Source organism: Saccopteryx bilineata, chromosome 1 (assembly GCF_036850765.1).
Source record: "Saccopteryx bilineata isolate mSacBil1 chromosome 1, mSacBil1_pri_phased_curated, whole genome shotgun sequence".
In the NCBI taxonomy this organism is placed as follows: Eukaryota; Metazoa; Chordata; class Mammalia; order Chiroptera; family Emballonuridae; genus Saccopteryx; species Saccopteryx bilineata.
Window position 1 is genome coordinate 407,202,218 of NC_089490.1, and position 13,884 is coordinate 407,216,101.

At 68.7% G+C, this 13,884-nt stretch overlaps 1 protein-coding gene across 1 annotated transcript in view; it reads left to right on the forward strand.

Moving 5' to 3' along the window:
• The window catches only part of MUC6 (mucin 6, oligomeric mucus/gel-forming), a 22,852-nt gene continuing 8,968 nt past the window's right edge, over nucleotides 1-13,884 (forward strand). The window contains exons 1-31 of the mRNA XM_066252869.1: nucleotides 1-241; nucleotides 3,204-3,266; nucleotides 3,544-3,784; nucleotides 3,868-3,994; nucleotides 4,371-4,461; nucleotides 4,540-4,649; nucleotides 4,786-4,993; nucleotides 5,126-5,248; nucleotides 5,650-5,770; nucleotides 5,946-6,084; nucleotides 6,267-6,371; nucleotides 6,504-6,576; nucleotides 6,656-6,793; nucleotides 7,043-7,204; nucleotides 7,290-7,384; nucleotides 7,485-7,617; nucleotides 7,756-8,005; nucleotides 8,094-8,146; nucleotides 8,232-8,341; nucleotides 8,783-8,934; nucleotides 9,047-9,188; nucleotides 9,659-9,769; nucleotides 10,119-10,304; nucleotides 10,486-10,725; nucleotides 10,827-10,983; nucleotides 11,165-11,308; nucleotides 11,562-11,624; nucleotides 11,986-12,030; nucleotides 12,457-12,654; nucleotides 13,163-13,390; nucleotides 13,558-13,596. Of these exons, the coding sequence (XP_066108966.1) occupies nucleotides 178-241; nucleotides 3,204-3,266; nucleotides 3,544-3,784; nucleotides 3,868-3,994; nucleotides 4,371-4,461; nucleotides 4,540-4,649; nucleotides 4,786-4,993; nucleotides 5,126-5,248; nucleotides 5,650-5,770; nucleotides 5,946-6,084; nucleotides 6,267-6,371; nucleotides 6,504-6,576; nucleotides 6,656-6,793; nucleotides 7,043-7,204; nucleotides 7,290-7,384; nucleotides 7,485-7,617; nucleotides 7,756-8,005; nucleotides 8,094-8,146; nucleotides 8,232-8,341; nucleotides 8,783-8,934; nucleotides 9,047-9,188; nucleotides 9,659-9,769; nucleotides 10,119-10,304; nucleotides 10,486-10,725; nucleotides 10,827-10,983; nucleotides 11,165-11,308; nucleotides 11,562-11,624; nucleotides 11,986-12,030; nucleotides 12,457-12,654; nucleotides 13,163-13,390; nucleotides 13,558-13,596 (4,111 nt within the window). The 5' untranslated portion in view covers nucleotides 1-177. The remainder of the gene's footprint in view (nucleotides 242-3,203; nucleotides 3,267-3,543; nucleotides 3,785-3,867; nucleotides 3,995-4,370; nucleotides 4,462-4,539; nucleotides 4,650-4,785; nucleotides 4,994-5,125; nucleotides 5,249-5,649; nucleotides 5,771-5,945; nucleotides 6,085-6,266; nucleotides 6,372-6,503; nucleotides 6,577-6,655; nucleotides 6,794-7,042; nucleotides 7,205-7,289; nucleotides 7,385-7,484; nucleotides 7,618-7,755; nucleotides 8,006-8,093; nucleotides 8,147-8,231; nucleotides 8,342-8,782; nucleotides 8,935-9,046; nucleotides 9,189-9,658; nucleotides 9,770-10,118; nucleotides 10,305-10,485; nucleotides 10,726-10,826; nucleotides 10,984-11,164; nucleotides 11,309-11,561; nucleotides 11,625-11,985; nucleotides 12,031-12,456; nucleotides 12,655-13,162; nucleotides 13,391-13,557; nucleotides 13,597-13,884) is intronic.

A 13,884-nucleotide genomic window follows, 5' to 3' on the forward strand; every position in this document is an offset into this window, starting at 1 on the left:
AGGCGACTGCAGGGCTGGAGCGTGGGGGGCAGGAGGGCGTGGCAGGGGCAGGACCTACGGCCCCTACATAAGGTGTCCGGGGCTGGCCACTCAGTTGCACAGGTGCAGAGAGCCTGCCCGGTGTCCAGGGGCGGGAGGAGCCAGGTCCGGCGGTGACCTCTCTTCTCCACACGCGTCATGCTGGGGCCTCAGCGGCTGCTGCTGCTGCTGCTGTCCTGCGGGGGGGCCCTGCTCAGTGCTGGTGAGTGGGGGCCTGCGGGCCCCTCCCCCAGGACGGCCGGATGCCCTGACGGGCCCCTGGGCCTGGGAAGGTCTCCCTGGCTTCTCACCTCCCCGACTTGGCCAGAGGTGGGCTGGCCACGAGGATGTGGACAGCTGGGGGACCACCTCCTGGCTCTGGCCCTCTTGCGCTGGCCAAGGTCCTGGGCGGCCCAAGGAGAGAGGGTCAGAGGCGCAGAGCCCGGGTGCCAGGGAGGACAGCTTCAAGGCTGCAGCGGGCAGGGGTCCCACAGGGACGCGAGTCTCCCCCACAACAGTCAAGAGCGTGGGCGCTCATGCTGGGCGGACCGAGCTAGGGCTCAGCCCCACGCCAGGGTTCCCACTCTCCCACTGGGCTGTGGATCCTGAGGTGGCCAGGGGTCCCCAGGGGCGGCCACAGGGATGTAGGGCCTGGTGGGCACCGGGGCTGGAAAACCCAGGTGCAGACCCGGTTCCACGGGTCCCGGCTGTGAACCAGGACCCCTCAGTGGGCTCGGGCCTCGGTTTCCCCATCTGTGAAAGGGGGGCACCATCTCCCCCTCAGGTGGCTGCCATGAGCCCACCTAGTCTCACCCGTTGGGGCCACAGGCAGGGGTCCCTTTCCTTCTCCTTCCATCACCCTCATCCCCTCCTGTCCTGCACAACACCTGGCACCGCCAATGTCACAGGCCGAGGTGGCTTGCATGCCTGCCCCAACCCTGGGAAGGGTCACTGAGTGGTGAGGGTCCCTCGGTGGCCCAGGGGTATGACCCTCACTGACCACAAGTGCCAGGCCTGTGTCTCCTCTACCTGCTGAGAGCCCGTGCGGCCAAGCCGGGACAGACACACTCTTCCTCCCCTTCGTCCCGGGCTCACAGGCCCCTCCCGGGAGCCCCCTTATCCCCACAGCCTCCCCAGGGAGCCAGGGAGTGGGCCCAGGTGTAGGGGTCAGGAGTCAGGCTGCAGACGCCAGCCCCAGTGGATCCCCCCACCCCGGGCCCACCCTGTCCCGCCAGCTGCCGCCTCCCCGCCAGGGACCCTTGCCCAGCTGAGGCCTGGACCCCAAACCCGGGGGAGGAGAGTGGTGCCCTGAGGCCAGCAGGGTGAGGCGGGGGCCCGCCGGCATGGCGGGGGGCTGTAGCTCCGGGGTCCGAGGGTCCAGGTTCCACAGGTGGCGGAGGCCACGTCTGCAGGAACCTCGGGAAAACCTCTCCGGGCACCTTGGTGCTGGCCTGGGAGGAAGGGGCAGGGGGGCCCTGCCTTCGGGACCAGAAGCATGGGGTCCGGTGCCAGGGTCCGGGGGGGGGGGGGCGCTGAGGTTGTGCAGCCAGGAAGGGGCCCCTGCTGGGCCAGGCCTGAGCCAGACCGGGCAGGGGCGGGCAGGGCCACCAAGCGTGTAGAAGGAACAGCGAGTGCTCTGGCCGCTGCATGGCCTGTCCAGGGGCTGAGGGCTGAGGGGCCAGCCCGCCCTGGAGGCGCCGTGGGTCCCAGCCAGGGGTCAGTGCCTGCTCAGCTGCACTGGTGGGAAGCACCCGGGGTGTCTTCAAAGGAGCCCCCGCTGCCAAGGTGGGACGCAGGGCGGCGGGGTCACTGTTCAGACAGAGCCGGAGGCCACTGGCCCAGGTGGGGACCGACAGGGCGCAGGACAGGAGACGTGACAGGGCTCGGCCGGGCTGGCACCAGGTGACGTGGGGACTGGGGAGCTGCCCTCGGGGGGCCCAGGGGACAAGACGCGGGGGCTGGGTCGGTCACGCCATCTGAGATTCCTGCTACCTTTCCCTGCCTGTCACGGGGCAGGGCGTGGCAGGCGCGAGGCCCCAGGAGGGCCCGGGAGACAGAGCCAGGGGACCTCCTCTCGAGCCCACAGGGGCCACAGAGGGGAACTCGCAGGGAGCAGGACACGGGGCGGGGCGAGCCTTTGGGAGGGGGACCGGGGCCCACAGGTGAGGCCCCTACTCCCGCCTCCCTGAACAGGGTCATCCTCCTGTCCAGAGGGGCAGGGGCCAGTGCTACCTGCCCCTACAGTGGCCGTGACCCAGGAACCCTGGGCATTTCTTTGGCAAGGGTCACTAGAGCCCAGGACTGTCTGGGAGGCGGGAGGGTCAGGGTTAGAGGGAGCAGGAACTTGGCCACTTTTTAGGGCCCCAGAGACAGAAGCCTGCAGTGGGGCCTTGGCCTTCTTCTGGCCTCTCTGAGGGTCTGCAGAGCCAGGCGTGGACTCCAGAGGGAGTGGACCCCAGAGGGAGTGGACCCCAGAGAGAGGCTGGGAGCACAGGGGTGCAGCCAGAGCGCGGATCTCACCACAGAGCCGCCTGGCCCTTAGCTTCTCCCCAGCTCTCCCCTGCTGCCCGCCTGTCCACAGACCACTGAGCCCCTCTGAGCTCAGGACTCCCCCTTGCTGCCCGATATCCACCTGGCCGACGAGGTCCATGCGGGAGCCTGGGCACCCAGCCACCCCAGAGCCAGCCGGGCTGATGTATCCCACGGCTGCGTCCATCCTGCACTGGGGGTTCCCTGCTGACCCCAGAGGGGGCCGGAGCATCTGCGAGTCCGTGAGAGCATGTGAGGGAGCCTGGCAGGGAGACCCTCAGAGGCCCCGGGGTCAGAGGGCACCAGAGAGGGCTGGTGTCCAGTGTCGGGCGCCCACCCGCACACCTGAGACCTGGCCCTGCCCTCCTCCCAGGCCTCAGTGGGGTGTGTTTGTGTGTACGTAGGCAGGTGAGGGTGCACCTCGCCTTTTTGGGGGGCTCTCAGGAGCAGTGGCCTGGTCCCCACTGTGCGGTGACAGGCACATAACAGTGCGGACGTGCGGAACCAGCGATTGGGACCCACCGGGAGAAGGTGGCGGAGTGTCCCTGCCCAGCCCTGGGCCCTGCTCACAGCTCCGCCCTGAGTGCCGAGGGCAGGCTCTGCCCTGCAGCAGAGGGGGCTGGTCCCAGCACTGACCATGGACTCTGTCCACGCAGGTCTCAACGACACCTCCTTTGTCCACACAGGCCTCCAGAGGCCGAAGGACTCCCCACAGACAGGTGAGGGCTATACCAGAGAGGTCCCCTGGGGAGACCGGCTTTGCTGCCAGGCTGGGGGACCCCATGGGCGAGGACTACGCTACAGCCCCCAGCTCTGGGTGTGGGGGCCTGGGCCTCTTTCCCTCCTACCCCAGGAGGGCTGAGAACTTGGAGGGCCACTTGCCTCTGAGTGTGGGTGCCCCAGGGGCCCAGTTCATGAGGCCAAGCCGCCCCAGACCTGCCCCGCCAGCCAGTGGGGGGTCACAGAGCTCCAAGACCCCAGCAGCTCTCTCCACAGCTCCGGGCAGGGGCTGGTGCTCCACGTGGGGCCACGGCCACTTCTCCACCTTTGATGGCCACATGTACGACTTCGAGGGGACTTGCAACTATGTCTTTGCGGCCACCTGTGAGGGCGCCTCGCCCACCTTCAGCGTCCAGCTACGGCGAGAGCCCGGCGGCAATGTCTCCCGGGTCATCGTGGAGCTGGGGGCCTCCGTGGTCACCGTGCAGCAGGACGTCATCTCTGTCAAAGACGTGGGGTAGGCTGTGCGGCCGGGCGTCTGGGGGCCAAGAGTGTGCCCGGGGGGCTGGGGGGGCAGCCACTGACCGCTCTCACCCACAGAACCGTCAGCCTGCCCTACACCAGCAACGGGCTGCAGATCACCCCCTTTGGCCAGAGCGTGCGGCTGGTGGCCAAGCAGCTGGAGCTGGAGCTGGTGGTGGTGTGGGGCCCGGGCGCCCACCTCATGGTGAGGACACCAGTAGGGCAGAGGCGGCTGTGCCTGGAGGCAGGCAGGTGGGCGGGCAGAGCTAGAAGCTACCCTCCTTGGGGGTGGAGTCCCGACCAGTCCTCTGGCTCCCACAACCCGGGGCTGACCCTGGCCAGGAGGCTGGACGGGCCTGGCCTTTATTGGTGGCTCAGTTTCCCCACACGGAAGTGCAGGCCATCCAGTGAGAAAAGAGGTCCCCTGGGGCGGAGTAGGGAGGGCAGGCACAACCTGCACAGCGAGGGTGTCCTGGGCCCGGCCTCTGCATCTGGACAGGGGGAGCTGGAGCCCTGGAGGTCCTCGCCCCTCCCCATCGCCCCCGGCAGGACTGACCACCCGGCCGCCTGCCCGCCCACAGGTCCTGGTGCAGGACAAGCACATGGGCCAGCTGTGTGGTCTCTGCGGGAACTTCGACGGCGAGAAGACCAATGAGTTTCTGAGCGAGGATGGTAGGTGGGGGGCGGCCAGGGCCCAGGCCCCTCTGTGGCCAGTCCCGGGGTGCTGACCTGCCCCACGCCCGCCCACAGGCAAACTCCTGGAGCCCCACAAGTACGCCGCCCTCCAGAAGCTGGACGACCCCAACGAGATCTGTGCCTATGAGGCCATCCCCAGCCCCCAGGCCCTGAAGGCAGAGCACGTACGTGAGGGGGTCGGGCCGCCCGGGGCCCGGGAGCCTCTCGGCCACGGCGGGGTCAGCTGTGGCCTTCCAAGTCCAGACACGGGGTGTGGGGTGTGGCCTTTGCCCCCGTGACCCTGAGTGGCTCTCCGCCCAGGCCCAGACCTGCGCCCAGCTGCTGACCCTGGTGTCCCCCAAGTGCACCGTGCCCAGGGAGCCGTTCCTGCGCAGCTGCCAGGCGGACCTGGCCCGGTGCCCCCAGCCGGGCTGGCGGGGCTGCGCCTGTGCCACGCTGTCCGAGTACTCGCGCCACTGCAGCCTGGCTGGCCAGCCCGTCCGGCGCTGGCGGGGCCCCGGCCTCTGCTGTGAGTCCCAAGGAGGGCCGTGGGGCGGGTCAGTGCCCCCCAACGCCAGACAGGAGGCCCAGTGGGGGAGGGGCCGGGGGGTGCGGGGCCCTGGGAACCCCTGCCCTCTCACTGGGCGGCGTGCACTTGCAGCCCTGGGCCCATGCCCAGCCAACCAGGTGTACCAGGAATGCGGCGAGGCCTGCGTCAGGACCTGCTCGAACCCGCAGCACAGCTGCACCAGCTTCTGCACCTTTGGCTGCTTCTGCCCGGAAGGTGAGGGGGCTGCCCCCTGCGGGACCCCTCCAGCCCAGCCCAGAGGCCCGCCGCAGCCTGCACCCCACCGGCACACTGGAGCCAGGACCCGCCTGCCACCCCCAAAGTGTGCCCAGGGCCCCGTGCCCACACCCAGGAGACAGCGAGGTGGTTGTTCACCGGGGGGTCAGAGAGGCAGCCAGGAGGACGTGAGCTCAGCCAGACCAGAGACAGGGCCGGCTGCTCGCCAGGGGCAGCCCCAGGCCTGGGCACATCTGCAGAGAGGCCCGTTGCTCTGAGCGTGGACGGGACTGAAGGTGGGGTCGCCACTGAGCCAGGGAGGAATGAAGAGGGGGACAGGGCCTGCCCAGGAGGGCGGGAGGGTCCTCCACACAGCTTCAGGGAGCCCCTCCCTCCCACAGGTATGGTTCTCAACGATGTTTCCAAGAACCTCACCTGCGTGCCAGTGGCCCAGTGCCCCTGCTTGCTCGGCGGGGTGACCTATGCCCCTGGGGAGGTCACTGCAGATGCCTGCCGCACCTGGTGAGTGCAGGGTCACCTGTGAGGGTGCAAGGGCAGGAGCGGGGACATGAGGGGTCACAGGGATCGGGGCAGCCTCAGCCCTAGGGGCAGTAAGCTGCACGGCTCAGAGCCCCCGGGGGTGCCATCTGGCCCCAGCAGCCCCGCCCACCACTCTGGGTTGCCCTGCCCCCCACAGCCAGTGCACCATGGGGCGATGGAAATGTGAGGAGCGGCCCTGCCCCCGGCGCTGTGCCCTGGAAGGCGGCTCCTTCGTGACCACGTTTGACGCCAGGCCCTACCGTTTCCACGGCATGTGCACCTACATCCTCCTCCAGGTGGGACAGGCTGCCACAGGGCTCACCTGGGGGACTGCCTGGAGGAGTCACCATGGGGCCGGGGGGTCAGCACAAGGGGTCCTTAATGGGGGGGTCCCCACAGGAGGTCATCACAAGGGGTGTCACCCAAGGGGCCCCCATAATAAACCGCCGGTCCTCTGTGCTCACCGCCCTCCTCCCAGAGCCCCCTGCTCCCTGACGGTGGCTCCCTCATGGCTGCCTACGACAAGTCTGGGTACTCGCACTCTGAGACCTCCCTGGCCGCCCTCATCTACATGTCCAGCCAGGTACGGCCACCCCACCTGCAGCTGCTGAGTCCACAGATCCCTGAGCAGATGTGTCCCCCGCCTGGCCTGGAGGAGGAGGACAGCTCCCCCTACACCTGGCCCCCCTAGTAACTTAGCCCACCCTCCCTCCAGGACAAAATCGTGATTTCCCAGGACGAGGTGGTCACCAACAATGGAGACGCCAAGTGGCTGCCCTATGAGACGGGTACGTCTGCAGCCCTGCCCAGCGCCCCGGTGGGCCGGGGCCCCAAGGCCGCCGCCCGCTGAGCCCCTGTCCCCTCCAGGTAACGTCACGATCTTCAGGCAGACGTCCACCCATCTCCAGATGGCCACCACCTTCGGGCTGGAGCTCGTGATCCAGCTGCAGCCTGTGTTTCAGGCGTACGTCACCGTCGGGCCCCAGTTCAGAGGCCAGACTAGAGGTAAGCCCCCCCCCCCCCCCGTGTGCCCAGGGACAGCATGGCAGCCCTGTCCCCGCCCGGCCTGATCTCACCAGAAGCAAAGGGGCCCAGCAGAGCCTTGCGCGGACCCAGCAGGTCCAGCGCCCACAATCCCAGGCCAGCCCTCCCAGGGGTGCAGCCAGTGATGGCTTCTTGCCCAGGGCACAGTGAGGGGGACGCAGGGCAGGAGGAGGATGCAGGTGAGCCCGCCCTCACGACCTGGCTGCTCAGGGCTCTGCGGCAACTTCAACGGGGACACGACGGACGACTTCACGACCAGCATGGGCATCGCGGAGGGCACCGCCGCGCTTTTCGTGGACTCCTGGCGGGCAGGGAACTGTCCGGCCGCACTGGAGCGTGAGACTGACCCCTGCTCCATGAGCCAACTCAACAGTGAGTGCCCGGCCTCCAGGAGGGCTGCGGGGCGGGCAGGACGCGCGTGCTGGAACGCAGGGCACCCACGGGCCTGTCCCCACAGAGGTGTGCGCGGAGACCCACTGCTCGGCGCTGCTGAACAAGGGCACGGCGTTCGAGAAGTGCCACGCCGTGGTGAACCCCCAGCCCTTCTACAAGGTGGGCGGGGCCTGCGGGCAGCTGGGCAGCCCGTGGGGTGGTCACAGCGGGGAACCTGGGCAGTGGGAGGGCGGGCACCCACGCTGCTGTCTGCCTGCAGAGGTGCGTGTACCAGGCCTGCAACTACGAGGAGACCTTCCCGCACATCTGTGCCGCCCTGGGGAACTACGCCCAAGCCTGCGCCTCGCGGGGCGTCCTGCTGTGGGGCTGGAGAAGCAGCGTGGAGAACTGCTGTGCGTGCCAGCCGGGTGTGGCGGGGGGCAGGAGGGGTCCCAGGGCTGTGTGGAGGGTGGGGGCACGATGAGGGCCAGGGTCCAAGCTCTGGCCGGCCACCCGCCCTCCCGAGGGCCTGAAACCCAGGCTCCCCACAGCCACCCCGTGCACGGGCAACCAGACGTTCAGCTACGACAGCTGGGCCTGCGGCCGCACGTGCTTCTCGTTATCTGACCGCGGGGCGGAGTGTCACCCCACGGCCGTCCCCGTGGAAGGCTGCAACTGTCCCGAGGGCACCTACCTGAACCACAGGTCCGAGTGTGTGCGCAAGGCCCAGTGCCCCTGCCTCCTGGAGGACCGCGAGCTCATCCTGGCCGGCCAGTCTACGGTGGTCAATGGTGTCATCTGGTGTGTGCGGGGGCCGGGGGAGGGAGGGCGGCCCCGCCCGCCTGCAGCCCCGCCCCAGGGCCGCCCACTCACAACGCCTCTCCTGCAGCCACTGCGCGAACGGGCGGCTGAGCTGCCCCGGGCGGCCGCAAACGCTCCTGGGTATGTACCTCAGCGGAGGCGGACCTGGGCCGGGCCGCGGTGCCCTGGACCCCTGAGCTGCCTCACCAGCCCCTCTTCCCTGCAGCAACCTGCTCAGCCCCCAAGACGTTCCAGGCCTGCAGCCAGTCCTCGGGGAACAAGTTCGGGGCGGCCTGTGCCCCCACGTGCCAGATGCTGGCCACGGGCACCCCTTGCGTAAGGCTGGGGCGAGTGAAGAGCAGAGCTCTCCCCAGAGGACCCTCCCCACGGGATGACCTGTGCCGCACACCCCTGCCGTCCACAGCCCAGAGCCTCTCGCTGGGCCACCAGAGGATGTCACAGAGTCCTCAGGAAAGGCGGAGCTGAGCTCCGTCCCTCCATCCCTGTCCTCCATAATGGGCGTGGCCAGGGAGGCTGCGAGGCCGGGCAGCTGGAGAGCGGTGGGCTTCGTCTGTGGGGTTCCCTGAGGACTGGGGGCCAGGAACCCAAAGTGGGGGGGGCAGGAGGGGGCACAGAGGCACTGGAACCTTCCAGAGGGAGGGGCAGCTTTGCTAAGAGCAGTGCCCAGAGCGGGGTGGATACAGCCAGCGGGTGTGGAAGGAACGCAGGGCCGATGGCCAGGGCCACCCTCCCAGGGGCTGCCGACCCTCCTCACAGGTGCCCACCAAGTGTGAGCCCGGCTGCGTCTGCGCAGAGGGGCTCTACGAGAACGCCAACGGGCAGTGCGTGCCCCCCGAGGAGTGCCCGTGTGAGTTTGCGGGGGTCTCCTACCAACGGGGAGCTGAGCTGCACGCCGACTGTAAGACCTGGTAAGCCACAGCCCCGCCTTGGGGACCCGAGGGACCCAGGGCTGTCCTCCGGCTCCTGAGGGACAGGCAGGCGGGGGCCCCTCAGAGTCCCAGAGCACCCTGCTCTCCCCAGCACCTGCTCAAGGGGGAAGTGGACCTGCCAGCAGAGCGCCCACTGCTCGTCCACCTGCACCCTCTATGGGGAGGGCCACGTGGTCACCTTCGACGGGCAGCGCTTCGTGTTTGAGGGCAACTGCGAGTACATCCTAGCCACGGTGAGGCCCTGGGGTGCCACAGGGAGCCACGGGAGGGGACCTCAGGGGGGGACCACGGGTGCCACAGGGAGCCACGGGAGGGGGCCTCAGGAGGGGACCACGGGTGCCACAGGGAGCCACGGGAGGGGGCCTCAGGAGGGGACCACGGGTGCCACAGGGAGCCTCGGGAGGGGGCCTCAGGAGGGGACCACGGGTGCCACAGGGAGCCTCGGGAGGGGGCCTCAGGAGGGGACCACGGGTGCCACAGGGAGCCACGGGAGGGGCCTCAGGAGGGGACCACGGGTGCCACAGGGAGCCACGGGAGGGGGCCTCAGGAGGGGACCACGGGGGCCACAGGGAGCCTCGGGAGGGGGCCTCAGGAGGGGACCACGGGGGCCACGATGAGGCCCTGGGGAGGAGGAGATGGGAACCGCGGGAGGGGACCCACGGGAGCTCCTTGCGGGCTCCTCCTCAGTGGCCCCTCCCCACAGGACGGCTGCGGCACCAATGCCTCCCAGCCCACCTTCAAGATCCTGACGGAGAATGTCGTGTGTGGGAAATCTGGCATCACCTGCTCCCGGGCCATCAGGGTCTCCGCGGGGGTAAGCGGGCTGGCTGGGTCCCTACGTGGCCGCCAGGGGGCCCCAGGTCCTGACCTCTCTGCCCCCTCCTCCACCCAACGGGGAGCAGTGTGTCAGAACTGGACAGCCATGGGGAGGTGTTGTCCCAGAAGCCCGACTCAGCCCTCAGCGCAGTGACCGTGATGTTCTGGAACCTTCTGCAGATGGCAGGCTAGAGGACAGACCCCATCCCAGAGCCGGCCCGCAGCAGGCGCTGGCCCACAGGCGTCCTTAATGGACTCGTCCACCCCACCTCAGCGAGCGCGGGCCAGGCATGTAGCGGCCACCCAGGCCTGGGGGCAGGCAGTCCGGTAATGGCCCCACCCCACAGGGGCTGTCCATCGTGCTGGCGGACAGGAACTACACGGTCAGCGGGGAGGACCCTCGCGTGCACTTCCGGGCAAAGGCCGGCTCCCTGCACCTGCTGCTGGACGTCTCCATCGGCAGCAGCTACAACCTGACCCTCGTCTGGAACAAGAACATGGCTGTCTCCATCAGGCTCTCGCGCGCCTCACAGGTACCAGCCATGCGCCCCTGCCCGGGTCGTCCGGGGCGGGGCAGCGCTGCCCACCAGCCGCCTGGCTCCGCCTCGCCTGGCTCCGCCCACTGGCCACTGGCTCCGCCCCACCTGGCTCCGCCCACCGCCCACTGACTCCGCCCCCGCCTGTCTCCGGCCCCGCCTGTCTCCGCCCCCGCAGGACGCCCTGTGTGGCTTGTGCGGCAACTACAACGGGAACATGAAGGACGACTTCGAGACGCGCAGCAAGTACGTGGCGTCCAACGAGCCGGAGTTCGTGAACTCGTGGAAGGAGGACCCGCTGTGTGGGGATGCCAGCTTCGCGCTGGACCCCTGCGCCCGCAACGCCTTCCGCCGCGCCTGGGCCGAGCGCAAGTGCAGCATCATCAACAGCCAGACCTTCGCCGCCTGCCACAGCCAGGTGGGCTGCACGCCGCTGGGGCCGGGCTTCCCGGGACGCCGGGCGCTGGGCCTCGAGCCGACCGGCGGGGGGGCAGCGCACACTGAGGCCGGCTTCCGCAGGTGTACCGCCTGCCCTACTACGAGGCCTGCGTGCGCGACACGTGCGGGTGCGACACGGGTGGGGACTGCGAGTGCCTGTGCGACGCCGTGGCCGCCTACGCCCAGGCCTGCCTGGACAAGGGCGTGTGTGTGGACTGGAGGGCCCCCGACTTCTGCCGTGAGTACCCCGCCCTGCCCCGCCTGCCGCCGGCGGCCCTGGAGGCAGCACCTGTCCCGGGGCAGGCGGTGGGCTGTGCGCCCCCAGGGAGACCCTGAGGGGGACCACCCTGAGCCTGCCAGGCCTGCGCGGGGGCTTCTGGGCGGGCTCAGGACCACCTGACAGGCGCCCGTTCCCGCAGCCATCTATTGCGGCTTCTACAACACCCACACGCAGGTGGGCGACGGCCAGTTCCAGTACACCCAGGAGGCCAACTGCACGTGGCACTACCAGCCGTGCCTCTGCCCCCAGCAGCTGCAGGGCTTCCCAGGCTCCAACATGGAAGGTACGGTGCGGGGAGAGCGGTGGGCGGCCCAGGCCGGGCAGAGAGGCTCCGCGGGGTCAGGGCAGGACAGGTGGGGGAGGGGCCGCTCCAGAGCCATGGGGACTGCGACAGGCCCAGTCCAGGGCAACTGGCGGTGGGGGACACGGGGACACCTGCCTCTGTGGCTCAGGGAGAGGCAGGGAGTGGCTGTGGGCAGACAGGGCTGGAACCAAGGCCTGAAGGCACTGAGGTCCGGCCGCCCCGGCACCCGCAGGCTGCTACAACTGCTCCCAGGATGAGTACTTCGACCACAACAAGGGGACCTGCGAGCCGTGCAGTAAGCTCCACCCGGGCCCCCCACGCCCGCCCGGCCCCACAGCGGAGCCCCAGCCCCTGCACAGACTGGCTCTCCAGCACTCACTCCCCAGGCCCCAGGGAAAATAGTAGGGCCTCCCCTCCCCAGACGCTGACTCCCCCACACCCAGCCCCACCCTCCAGGCAGACCAGGCCCAGGCTCTGCCAGCCTGCAGGGCTTGTGGGTGCAGAGCAGGAACCTCCTGGGTGCTCGATGGCAGGGGGCTGGAGAGCTTCCCGGCTGCCAGGCCATCTCTGGGTTGGGGGTGGTGCAGGGAGGGGACAGCCCTGGAGGGCCGGGCGGAGGGGGTGGGGGGTAGCACTGACCACCCTTCCTCTTGCAGTGCTGCTGCCCACCACGCTGCCCACCACGCTGCCGCCCAGCACAGGTGATTGCATGCACACTAGGTGCCAGGGTGAAGCAGGCGCTCTCCCTGGGCTCTTCCCTGGGCACCGTCAGCCTGTGTCCACCCTGCAGCCACTGGCTAGCCTGGGCGGTGGGGCTGGAGTGGACGTGGGCCGCCTGGGGCTGCCCCCACTGGGAGCAGCTGGTGCTGACCAGGAAGGCAGAGGGGAGGGCGTGTGAAGCTTCGCTCCTGGACCCACGGCCACCCCACGGTGTCCCTGCCACTCAGCCACTGTCATGACAGGGCCGATGGGACCCCATGGTGCCCTCAGAGGCCACAGGCTCACCTTGTGCCTCCTGCCCCGCCGCCTGGGAGTGGGAGGGCTGCAGGGCTCAAAGACCCAGCAAGCAAGAGCGGGGGCTCCTCCCACAGCTGTGCCCACAGCAACGGCTAATCTGCCCCACTCAGGCTCACCTTCCACGGAAGCCAGACCCACGACCACGGGCCTCCTCAGCTCTAGTGCACCCTCACCGAGCTCCCCTCCCACACCTGCCACTCCCACTATTGGCTTCACGCCCACAGACACGCCCACGGCCTCGGCCCCCTCCTCCACACACACAGGGACAGCCCCGGCCACCCAGACAGAACCAGCAGTCTCCACTGGAGGTAAGGACCCCATCATGGGGGCAGAAGCACCTGTGGAATCAGATGCGCTCTGCGGGGTGGGCACAGGACGTGTTTGAGAATAAGCTGGTCACAGGACGGGTCATTCTGTGCTGTCCGTACTGTCGCTAACATGCACGTGGGGCCTGCTGGGTTAAGCGAGCATAGCCAGCTCTCCCTGAGCCTGCCCCCCCCCACAGCAGCGCCTCCTGCCACCTGCCCAGCAGCCATGAGGGAACAGGACATGAGTCTTGCTAGCAAGGGCAGGTGAGGGATAGACAGTGGCCCGATATTCCCGTGGTCACTGGAAAAGCCACGGAGGACCCACAAATCAAGGCCACCCAAGGTAGGACATGAGTGTCAGCTAGGAGAAGACACACGACCCTCTCAAGGGGGTCGAATGTGCCCAGCGGGCCACACCCTTGTGGCACGGGGGACCAGGGACTTGAACTCGGCAGGGAAAGGGAACAGGGGCATACGGTCTGGAGAGGTTCTGCCCTGTTTCCTGCAGAGTCACATCCAACCACCTCTGCCATCACCACGCGTGCCACATCACCGCGGGTCCCCACGGCCACGCCCCGGTCCACGGCCACAGGACCCACCGTGACCCAGGCCACAATGGGGCCCACAGCGTCCTCCCTAAGCACAGCCACACGGTCCACAGCTCGGTCCACAGCGCACACCACAGCAGCACGGCCCACTCCAGCAACATCAGAAACCTCCACGGGGCCCTCCAAAAGTAAGGGCACCCCCCGGTGTCCCCACAGAGGGGACAGGGCACAGAGGTTCTGTGCCCAGGCCAAGGGGAGGAGATGCCTGCAGCCCAAGAGAAGGGGCAGCCTGCCCAGCCAGCAGCCTGAGCCCACCAGCTAACCCCCTTCTCTCTGCACTTCCCCCTGGCCACAGCGTCATCACACCCATCTGCCACGGCAGGCCCAACTCCAGGTGAGCCATGGCCCACGGAGCTGCCGGAGCTCCCAAGGGCAGTCCCGGGGTTGGCTAGCAGCACCAACATTACAAAACAATACAGGAACCCATGGAGTGGTCCCCGGGGATGACCTGACCAACCGACCCAGGCAGAGGGGGGAGAGGGCAAGCCAGATGACGTATACATGCACAGAAGAAACCCACACTCTCCACAAAACACAGAGTCCAAGAGAGTCAACCAGACACTATGGGGGTGCTCAGCGTGGCTTAGGGAGCAAGGCACAGAACAGCAGACACTATGGGGGT